Raw genomic sequence first — 12,002 nt, forward strand, 5'->3', positions numbered from 1 at the left:
TACAGTTGAACAAAATGACTACTACTTTTAAAGCTGGTATCCTATGAGGAAAAGTATATTGCTGTATTTCCCAAGAAATAGCTTCAGTCCTCTGTACTTGTTTGGAAATGCTATATAATCATAAAGTTGAGGGAGATTATATCATTTAGCCCCTTCATTTTAAAAGAAAGGGAAATTGAGGTCTATTGAAGGTAAAAGATTTATCCTTTATTTCATTCTCACTGTTGCTGCTTTTCAAGTATCATGGGAAGAGCACTAGCGTAATCAGTCATTTCTGTAAATAACCATCACTGTTACGCTGAAGAATTGTCTTAGGTTTAAGAGTAGCGTGATCAGAAAAATGAAGTGGAGCCTGGGTGGCTCAGTTGGTGAAGTGCCTGACTCTTGATTTCTGCTCAGGTTGGTGGCTTAGGTCATGATCTTGGGATTCTGAGATCAAGCCCCATGTGGGGGCTTCTCACTGAGGCACAGAGTCTGCTTGAGATTCTCTCTCTGTGCCCACCCCCATCCATGTGCATGCTCTTGGTCTCTCTCAAGTAAATATTTAAAAAAAGAAAGAAGAAGAATCAAGCTGAACAATGCATAAAGAAATGCTTATTATCCTAGCCTTTTTTTCATGAAGAATGGATATTATCTAACACTAAAAACATCTTTGTAGCCATTGGGAACCTGCTGTAGAAAGGATGACTGCTATTTGATAAATAAAAGGAATGGGTGAAATCATTCCTATCCATAATTCAAAATTTAGTGCAAATGTTACCTACTTCTCAAAGCCTTTCCTAAACCTCAAAAATAGATGTGACCACTTTCCCAATTCTGTAGCCTTTGGATACCTCAGGATGTGTGTGTGTGTGTGTGTGTGTGTGTATTTTAAATTATAGCTAATGGTGCTTTTGTGAGGATAGGTTTCGTATTAGTTTCGTTCTCATTGTCAGTGGTGCCCAGTACAGGCTTTGTTTGTACTTGGCAGTGTTTTATCAAATGAACATATCCACTGTGGCATCCTGGGAGAATACTTTGCAGTTGCCTTTATTTTATTTTATTTCAAGATTTATTTATTTGACAGCAAGAGAGAGAACACAATGAGGGGGTGGGGGCGACAGTGGGAGGGGAAGAAGCAGGCTCGATCCCAGGATTCTATGATCATGACCAGAGCCAAAGGCAAACACTTAACAACTGAGCCACTCAGGCGTCCCTGCAGTTGTCTTTAATAAACTGTTTTTGAAAGAAGAATTTCAAAGCGATAGTCCCAGTTCCCTTGCTTATTGCTTTGTAGCTCTAGGCAAGTCATTTAATGCCCCTGAGCCCTTATCAGTCAAATGGGATGTGAATTTAAAAACAAAGAATTGGTGAAAGAACTTTGTAAAAGGAACATAACTCTGAGGTGGTACTCTCTGAAGCTCCTTGCCATACCCCACAAAAGTGCCTTACATGTAACAAGTAAACATAAACTTTATTTTTGCTAATTGATTTGAATAGTAATGGGATCTGTTTTATTAACATCTAAGTTTGGTCCTAGCAGTTGGCAAACCTTTGTTGGAGCTGGGAAACTTTACAAAGGGAAGATAAAGTTATCTCCCTTGCATAGGCTACTCTCCTACCTTAGAACAGTTTAATTACTGAACCAAAGAACTAATGAAAGAGGAAGCAGCCTGCTGCCCAGGGATTTTTTTTTTTTTTTTTTTTTTTTTTTTTTTTTTTTTTTTTTTTGGTGCTTCCTCCTGGGTTGGGCACACACACTGTAGACCCTGGGAGGAGGCAGAACAGGAACTTGTCCTTCATTTTCCTTCTCACAGGAAACACACTGGGGTGGGGTGATGGGGGAGGAACTACTGCGAGAGGGTCAGATGTGGGTGGGTAGGGATTATCCTGGCTTCAGGGGGATTGCCCTGGGTAGGTGGGAGTGCTTTGCATTCTGCTTGCCCAGATACCTTCTGGGGTATCAGTGACTTAATCTTCTCCAGTGGTGGAAGGAAGCCAGCAGAGAATAAAGATACTACCATGGGAGGCTTTCCTGAAAATGTACTTAGAAGAGTGTTTCCAAGGCAGAGGTTGCCTTAGCTTGGATCTCCTGGGTTTAGGCAATGAGATTTGGGTTTGAGCATGTTTACTATAAATAAAACCATTTCCCTGGAGCCTGGCAAGTTTTGCAGCAGGCATACCAAAATGTAATTGAAATGTGACTGCCTCTTAAATTATGAAATTAATTTTACACTTAACAAATCCTTAAAAAAAAATAGAGGGAACAAGTGGCTTTAAAGTTCAGAGTGTTAATATTTGAAATCTGTCCAATTTAATTAGTTGGGTCCCAGCGACTGTTTCCTTTTTCTCTGGTCAGTGTCACTGATCTAACACCCGATTCTCTTCTTATTGGATGTGAGATAGAAGTTAAATGTATCATTTATTTAGTTGTATTGACCTGAATCATATCTCTCCAGCTTACATTCTTATTTCAGGAAATAGGATGCATCCATGTGGAATTTATTCAGTAACTCTTCTTAGTGACATTTGTGTGATCTAATTCAAGGACTTGAAGTGAAGCATCCACATTATTTACTTGCATATGATGCAGCTATTTTTAGTACTGCATTTACATTTTTAAAAACAAGAATGCACCTTTTTGATGGAACAGACATGCATTTTTTAGACTCTCAGACTCAAGAACTGTTGAACAAAGAAGTTTCTTCGAAATCAAGTCCAAACATCTTTTTTGTATTGGAGAGAAAGAAACTGGGGGTCAGAAAGATTTAGTGGCCCTGTATCAAGGTCACAGAGTGATTCAGTGATAGAACAAAAGAAGAAGTTAGATGGGTTTCCAACTCAAGGTCTTACTTGTCTCTGATTTTAAAATATAGGTGTGTTTTATGTTGACAGTTGTCATTTTGTGCAGCTTTTTAAGACAGTGATAGGTAAGTTAGCCACATAGTTACTTAAACCTCTCATTTCTGCATTAGCATTTTATACTGTATTACTGTCCTGATAGCTGCCTGTCCTTAATTTCTTTGCCTGCTTGTATACCTATTTTTAATCTTGCTTATATTTTTATAAGCTGCCTTAAATCCTTTGAATGATAGAAAGTTATACTATTTGTGTGCATACACAAGTATGGAATTAGGTAATGATGATTTACAGCATAGTGAATATACAAAAAGGTACAGAAATGTACACTTTAATATAGTGAATTTTATGTCACATGAATTGTATTTTAATGTAAAACACTACAGTTTTTTAAAAAGCATTGTGTACCCAAAATGAAAGGACAGATGAAAGATTAGAGACTGTGATTATGAAGGATTTCCAATCATAAAGAAGTGAAATAATTTGGTTCCCCCAAACCCCACATGACTGATAGAGAACTTTATCTATTCTGGGGCTTTCGGAAGATTAAGAGAAAGGTCCTGTGGTGTGGTTTTTACAGCTGGACAGGAAAAATCAGAATCCTTAGATGGCCCTCTGCTCAGAGCCAAGGAATGTGGTTAGAAATGTTATGCAAATTGAGATGATAAAATCAAATTACCTCCACTCTGTAAAGCACCTGTAGTTCAGAAACAGCAGGGAGTTTGGAAAACTAATAGGGAGTGTGGGTAGGACTGAAGGGATGTGATTTTTCTTTTTTAATATACAATCCAACAGCAACTCTCCCTAGATTTTGTGCTAAAATAAGAGCATTTTCACACATTTTAATTGCTCTGCGATAACAACAGTGTGAACTCCATCCACAAACATTTATTATCTATTTAATTTCGCTCTAATTTCAGTGTAGCAAGAATTCACCTTGTAAGTGGAAATAACTGTCCGTTTAGTAAAAAGAAATCCCTTCCCACATTGCTAATCCTGTTGTGCATTTCTATAATAAAATATTAATAACAAATGGCCTTTCATATTTCTCCATTTTAAGGTTGCATTTTTAGATTACTATTTTCAAAGTAGCGTCTTGAACTGAAACCCCACTTGCATCTTGAACATCAGTAAAGAATATTAAAAATTGAAGAAGTTAATGTTTCTTAAGATTTCTAATCAGGGGTGCCTGAGTGGCTCAGTGGGTTAAAGCCTCTGCCTTCGTCTCAGGTCATGATCCCAGGGTCCTGGGATCGAGCCCTGCATCGGGCTCTCTGCTCAGCAGGGAGCCTGCTTCTCTGTCTCTCTCTGCCTGCCTCTCTGTCTACTTGTGATCTCCTGTCTGTCATATAAATAAATAAAAATATTTTTTAAAAAAGATTTCTAATCAGGATTTTAGATGAGACTTACTTGCCTTTATAAACTTTTATAGTACTTGGGGCTATAATCTTCATGATTAACTGTATCGAGCTGTCTATAAGATGCATTTTAGAAATGAGATTTGTATAATTTAATAGCTAACTAAATTGTTCTTATTATTTTCCAGACCTGTCATTTACTCCATCCTTTATAGTGATGCTACAGAACAGAGAGGAATGGATAAAAATATTGGTGAGCAACTCAATAAAGCTTACGAAGCCTTTCGACAGGCATGTATGGATAGAGATTCTGCAGTGAAAGAACTACAACAAAAGGTATATGGTTTTGATTTTGAAGGTTCTTATTTGTCTTGGTAAATGGAAATTTGAGAATCTTTTGCAAGTGGAAAATACTGTATTTATTAGAAACTTTCTTGAACTATAATAACTAAAACACAGAGATATATATTGATGGAATTTAAGATTCTTATTTGTTGTTTTTTTTTTAAATTGTGACCCAAGGAAAGAGTTCATAAAGAGCATTATCCTCCAATAATTTTTTAATTTTCCTCCATCCTCCAATAATTTTTTTTCCAATTTATTTATTTTCAGAAAAACAGTATTCATTATTTTTTTACCACACCCAGTGCCTGAAAATTTTTTAATTTTCAGTTTCAAAAGAGGGTTAATTAGAAGAAAGTTATTTATGCATAAATGTAGTTTAGTAGTTCCCAGGCAGATGTCTGTTACTGATCCATGATTAGGTCATCACTGATCTGCAGCAAAATGAGAAAAATAATGTAGTGAACTTCTTGTAATGCTAAAATTCTGTTCTTTATTCTCATACTATACTTCCATACGATCAGATTGTAGGGCAGAATTTTATTAACAAACACTATTGTGAGATGATAATGAAAGTGTTTTTGTTTGCTTGTTTAACGCCACTATTTAGGAGTGTTTTGGGGGTCCCCCAATACCATAAAACATATCCTGTGTTGGCTAGAGGGACTCATAGGACTTAGTATACAGTAACACTCATAGCTAAGATGTATTACAGTGACATGATAAGACACAGAGCCAGATCATTAATGTACAACATCAGGCAGACTCTAGAGGGATCCGCATGCAGGCCTCCTATGCTCTTTCCCTCCTGTGAGGGGTCACACAGAGTGTACCCTACCTCCAGCTTCAAAAACTTAGTCACACATATATAGTCCTTCTACATAGGGAACTCCATTTGAGACTCAAGAATTTGGGGGTTTTATTAAGAGCTGGTCACATAGATAGTCTGTGTCAACCAAAATTTCAGACTCTCAGATATCCTGTATCAGCCAAAATTTCAGATTCTCAGAAGGAAAGTAGGTCTTCACCATAAATCTCATGGTACAGTCTAATTAAGCTGGCACAGCAGTCAACTTTATCACTTTTATCAGCTTTAAAACAAGTCAAGTTTCCAGATGCCAGCGAAGGGCCAACCTTGCAATAGTTTCACCAGGCAGTTGAAAGTGGAGACCTTAAATTGGTTACCTCTTTTAAGAAACAATTTTATTAGCCTTAAAATTCTGAAGTCTAAGAAATACGCTGGCCATGCAATTCTTAGTTTCTTCTATAAATATAGGAACTGCACAATTCTCTTCATCCTTTCTACTTGACACACCTGTAAAACTAGATGTTATATATACTTCCTTTTATTTCTCAAAAATCATTATTATTTGTGATTTTTCTGTTCATTTACAAAAGATTACTTCCAGTTATATGGGTAGACTTATGGACTAGGTCTTCCTTAATGGTACGTAAGAGAAATGGGCATAACAGTAACAGGGAGTTTTCCAAAATTTTTGAAGTTTAGAATTTGGATTTCTTTGCCTTTCTAGCTCAGGTATAAGGCATAATCACTTTTTTAAAAACAACATAAAAAATTCCAACTTTTATTCTTATTTTCCCATTAGGTTTGGTAAGAAACTTCAACAATCTTATACTTGTTATAGGAAAGTTAAGAAACAGAGTTAGGGAAGAGGAGTACTGAGATATTCTTAGGTTGAAACAGAAACAGAAATTTCTCTAACTGCTCCTCTGCCTTCACTGGTTAGCAACCAGAAACTTGTGATTTAACCTTTTAACTGCCATGGGAGAAGCCTTTGCTCACATCAGCAATTATCCAAAGGAGGTTAAAGGGTTTTGTTTTTTGTTTTTTGTTTTTTAAGTATTTGTCAAGTACTCAGGAATAAAAGAAAACATGTATACTCTCTTTCTTATATACTAAACTCCAACTATGCTGATTTATTTAAGAAAAATCAATGTGTGCATGCTGTATACTGGGCCTTTGATGAGGTTTTGAGGATGCTGAAACAAAATATAGTTTACACCCTTAAGGAACTTTCCTTAATAAGGATAAGTTCCAATAAGAAGATAAAAAGGAAGGTTCATAGTTATGACCACAGTATACTAGTGTTAGAGTGGAGATCTGTGGGGGAATAACAGATAAACACAAGGAAGAGGTACCTAAATCAGTCTGGGAGAATCAGGTCATAAGCTCACTCTTAAGTCCAATGCTTGTGCTAAGAATTAGGAGTTGGGTAGATGAGGAAGAAGAGTCCTGAAAGCAGGGGGATCAGTATATATAATAAAAACACAAAAGTAAGGGAATACATGGGACATTCCATGTACAATAAGGTGATTCTATGGCTCCAACAAGAACAGTAGAGCAGTACAGGAAAAGCAGCTGTGAAGGTAGATTAGGGCCCTATCATGAGTAATATGACTAAGTAGTTCATACTGTGTTCTTATTCAGTCCAAATTTACTGAAGGATTAATATATATGCTTTAAAAAAGTCTTCCTGGCATTGGGACATATGTAAATATATATATACTTATATATATATAAAACATGTATAATTATATATAAATATCTATTAATATATATGTTAGTTAGCCCTTGAACAACGCACGGGGGTTGGGGTGCTGACCCCCAACATAGAGAACTGCATGTAACTTTTGATTCTCTAAAAACATAACTACTAATAGTCTATTGTTGACCGGAAGCCTTACCAATACATAAACAATTCATTAACACATATTTTGTATGTTATATGTATTATATACCATATTCTTAAAATAAAGTTAAGCTACAGAAAAGAAAATTTTACTAAGAAAATTATAAGGAAGAAAAGTACATTTATATATAGTAATGTACTGTATTTATTAGAAAGATATCCACATATAAGTGGACCAAGGCTGTTCAAGTGTCAGCTGTATATATATTATATACATCAGTGTAAAAAAAATAAATGGCACTTATTTCAAGCAGTTAACATGAGATCTAAGATTATTTAGGAAATAGAATGGAAACCAGGTGCCACACCTGAATGCAGGCCACTTCTGAGTGTGATAACATAGATTCTAGGATGTTACCCAGGTAACTAGAATAGAAAACTAGATTGATGGTGGTGCTGATGACTGAAAGAATCAGTAGAGAAGAAGATAGAGATTTATAGATGGGGAAATAAAATGCATAATTGGGTTTTAGTTACCAGGTTTAGTTACCTGTGGAACATGCAGATGAAATTGTCCAATGGATGGTTGCAATACGGATCCAGAAGCCTTTATTACAGCCTTCAAAAAAATAGCATTTCCAGGTTTGAGTGTATAGGGCAAAGGAGTATTTATAGGGTAAGAGTGTGAAAGGAAGAAAATAAGGCCAACCAGTTGGTTATTGGAGAGTCAAAACTAGGTTAAAGAATTGACTATGAAACAAGAGGAGAAATGCCTATTCCTCTGAGAACTGGAAGGAACAAGAAAAAAAATATAGATGTACACAAAGATAGGTTTACAGATTAGAAATGGTGGAAATTAGCAGGATTATCACCTGTCATTTATATGTGGAATCTAAAGAAGCCAAACCTATTAAAAACAGTAAAATGGTGATTACCAGGTGTTAGGAGGTGGGGATAAGTCTGATGGTATTTAAGGGTATAAACTTATAACAAGTTGTGAATCAGCCATAGACATCTAATGCACAGTATAATAAATATAGACAATAATATTGTGCTGTAATTATATAATGTGATAAATTTTGCTACAGAGGCAATCATTACAATATGTAAATCTATCAAAGTACCCACTGTATACCTTAAATGTATACAATGTTAAAATTTATTTTATGTCAAATTTATTTATTTATGTCAAATTTATTCAATAAAAAAAAGAAGGGTTGTAATGTAAGAGACTCTTTATATTTATATTTTCTATGAGATACAAGGTGGGGTCATCTGAGTGAAGTGATTTTAGGATATTCTGTGGTAGTAAAGAATTGAAACAATTTCAGTTAACAAATGACAGAAGAAAAGTGTTGCATCCAACATTTACCATGAATTTTTGGTGGTATCAATCCATGTTTGTTGGTCATTTTTTTCAGCAGTTTTCTTGGTATAGAAGTAGAATGAGCAGACAGCCAAATCTAGGATTAGGAGATTGCAGAGTTAAGAATAGAAGCATGGTTAGGTGGCTAGAAAGTGGGTACAAAAGCAATTGAAATTGTGTGCTTTGAAATACAAACTAACATCAGAAAGAAGTTAATCTAGGAGTCTAATAGGCTAAGAACAAAAAGAGGGTTTATGTCTGAGGTCTCCATGAAGAGAGAGAAGAGATACAGAAGGAGTAGAATAATGTGAGAGGTCTATTAGTAATAGACTATTACTAATGAGTTTTTTTTTTTAAAAGATTTTATTTATTTATTTGACAGAGAGAGAGAGAGATCACAAGCAGGCGGTGAGTCAGGCAGAGAGAGAGAGAGAGAGAGAGAAGCAGGCTCCCGCCAAGCAAAGAGCCCGATGCGGGGCTCGATCCCAGGACACTGAGATCATGACCTGAGCCGAAGGCAGCGGCTTAATCCACTGAGCCACCCAGGCGCCCCACTAATGAGTTTTTGAATTGATGTTTAGGAAATTCATAATGTTGTCATGAAAGTGGATAGCCAGAGTGGGATTGAGAAATTCAAGAAACTCAGATTAGAGCACTTCATCTAAAGTGGTGATAAGATTAGGAGTATTTGGAGAGACTGTGTGAAAGGAAGAGCCAAGGGGCACCTGCGTAGCTCAGATGGTTAAGCCATTTGCCTTGGGCTGGGGTCATGATCTGAGTCCTGGGATCAAGCCCATCCGGCTCCCTGCTCAGCAGAGAGTCTACTTTTACCTCTCCCTCTGACCCTCCTCCCTGCTTGTGCACGCTTGTGTGAGTACTTTCAAATAAGTAAATAAAATAGCTTTTTTTTTTAAAAAAGGGAAGAGCCATACTTTTTGAATGTGATAGAATGCTGGTATGTTGTAGGATAAACAGTTCTGAGGAAAGGCTGGTGTAAGTGAATTCCTTGTGGATGGCCTTTTGCTTGAATTTAAAGGACTACTGGTTCAGAAGTAGCAATGATGAGGCAAGATAGTGCTTATCTTTTTGTTCTCCCACTTTCTATACCATCCATTGCCCAAACCCTGTGGTTTGATGTAGACTACTTCATATGAGGGGACTGCAGAGTCATCTGTATCCTCAGAAGAATGTAATCATCCCCACTTTAAAGCAGTATACCAGTCATTTTGAAATTCAGATTTATTAGCCATTACATTCTCTATAGTATAATGAAGTAGGAGTTGTGACAGAAAGTTTTGTACTTTGATCTCATTCATTATGTTTTTTAAAATTAACTTTTTTCTAAAATGTTATTCCAGAAAGACCTATATCCTTTTGATATTTCTTGGGATTTTATTTTATGAAACATTTATTGTTTTTTGAATTATAGAATCAGATATGCCAAGTGTAAATCACTAATTTGTTCGAATCTAACTACTCCCAGAAATGAAATTGAACTTTAAAGTAAAACAAGCTAAAATCTTTAGTAGTAAATGATACAGACAAGCTCTCAAACTTATAGTATGAAAATTAGAGCAAAGGCTCTGAGTGGTGATTTTGGTAAAGGAAATTATTACTTGATTTGATTTGGAAAATTTTTTTTTAAGGGTGAGTCTGTTTCTGAATTCTTTATTCTGTTTTACTGATCTCTATGTATCTATCTCTCTTCCAATACCATTGTCTTCCATTACTTTTATACACACTGTAAATTTTTTTTAAGACTTTACTTATTTATTTTGGGAGTGATGGGCAGAGGGAAAGGCAGAGAAAGTCTTTTTTTTTTTTTTTAAGAGACTTCTATTTATTTATTTTTTTAAATTTTATTTATTCACTTGACAGAGAGAGACATAGCAAGAGAGGGAGCACAAGCAGGGGAGTGGGAGAGGGTGAAGCAGGCTCCCTGTGGAGCAGGAAGCTCGATGCAGGGCTCAGACTCTGAGAACCCTGGGATCATGACTTGAGCCAGAGGCAGACGCTTAACAGCTGAGCCACCCAGGTGCCGTGATGTGGAAATTTTGAATTCAAATGTAAGATAACTCAGGGGAACTGATCGGCAGGCAGTCATTTAAAAGTTCTGAACAAAGAACGCCTAGTACCCAGTGGCTTCATGGTAAATTCTGCCAAACATTCAAAGAGGAAGTACCAGTAGTCTTTCTCATACTCTTCCAAAAAATTGAACAAGATGGAACATTTCTTAATGTACTCTTTGAGGTCGTCATGACCTTCATACCAAACCCATACACAGACATTGCAAGAAAACTGCAGACCAATTATTTTTTATGAATATCAATGCAAAAATCCTCATCAAAATGATAGGGAAAATGATAGGAAATTCAACAGCATATTAAAAGGATTATACACCTTGACCAAGTGAGATTTATTCCTGTAATGCAAAAATGTTTTGGCATAAAAAACTAGTCAGTGGAGTACACCACTTTAACAGAATGAAGGAAGGGGAACCACATGATCATTTTAATTGATACAGAAGAAGCAGTTGACAAAATTCAGACCCTTTTAAAACCTTTTAAAAACACTCAACAAATCAGGAATAGAAGGAAATATTTCAACATTCCTACCCAGAGCAATTAGGCAAGAAAGACAGTATCCAGATTGGAAAGTTACATATAAAATGATGTCTACCTTCGGCTGGGGTCATGATCTCGGAGTCCTGGGATCGAGTCCCGCATCGGGCTCTCTGCTCAGCAGGGAGCCTGCTTCCCTCTCTCTCTCTCTCTCTGCCTGCCTCTCTGCCTGCTTGTGATTTCTCTCTGTCAAATAAATAAAAAAAATCTTTAAATAAATAAATAAATAAATAAAATGATGTCTATGTAGAAAACCTCTTAAAGATTCCATCAAAACCTGTTAGAATGAATAAATTCAGCAGAATTGTAGGATACAAAATCAACACACAAAAATTAGTAGGATTTTCTATACATTAACATTAAACAATCTGAAAAAGAAATTAAGAAAATTCCATTTGCAGTATCATCAAAATAAATAATATACTTTATATAGTATAATTAATATACTTAATATATTGATATACTTAATAAACTTAGCCAAGTAGGTAACAGACTTATACACTGAAAATTGCAAAACACTGCTGAAAAAAGAAAGACATCAACAAATTGTAGAAAATTATTTGCTCATGGATTGGATTTTCCTTTCACCATATACAAAAATTAACTCAAACCAGAACCTAATGTAAGAGCTAATATTATAAAACTCTTCAAAGAAATCATAGAGAGAAAGTTTCTAGACATTGGATTTAGCGGTGATTTCTTATATATGAAAACAAAAGATTAGGCAACAAAAGAAAAATTAGATAACTGGACATCATCAAAATTAAGGCAGCCAAGGAATGTGAGAAAATATTTGCAAATTATATATCTGATAAGGGATAGATAC

General features: G+C 35.7%; 1 protein-coding gene across 5 annotated transcripts in view; it reads left to right on the plus strand.

Moving 5' to 3' along the window:
* TANK (TRAF family member associated NFKB activator) overlaps positions 1-12,002 on the plus strand; it is a 91,566-nt gene that overhangs the window by 30,553 nt on the left and 49,011 nt on the right. For all 5 annotated transcript variants that reach the window (XM_044242195.1, XM_044242197.1, XM_044242196.1 and 2 more), the window contains exon 2: positions 4,385-4,532. In XM_044242195.1, coding sequence (XP_044098130.1) covers positions 4,434-4,532 — 99 coding nt within the window. In that variant the 5' untranslated portion in view covers positions 4,385-4,433. The remainder of the gene's footprint in view (positions 1-4,384; positions 4,533-12,002) is intronic.

Source organism: Neovison vison, chromosome 3, assembly GCF_020171115.1.
Source record: "Neovison vison isolate M4711 chromosome 3, ASM_NN_V1, whole genome shotgun sequence".
NCBI classification, from domain to species: domain Eukaryota; kingdom Metazoa; phylum Chordata; class Mammalia; order Carnivora; family Mustelidae; genus Neogale; species Neogale vison.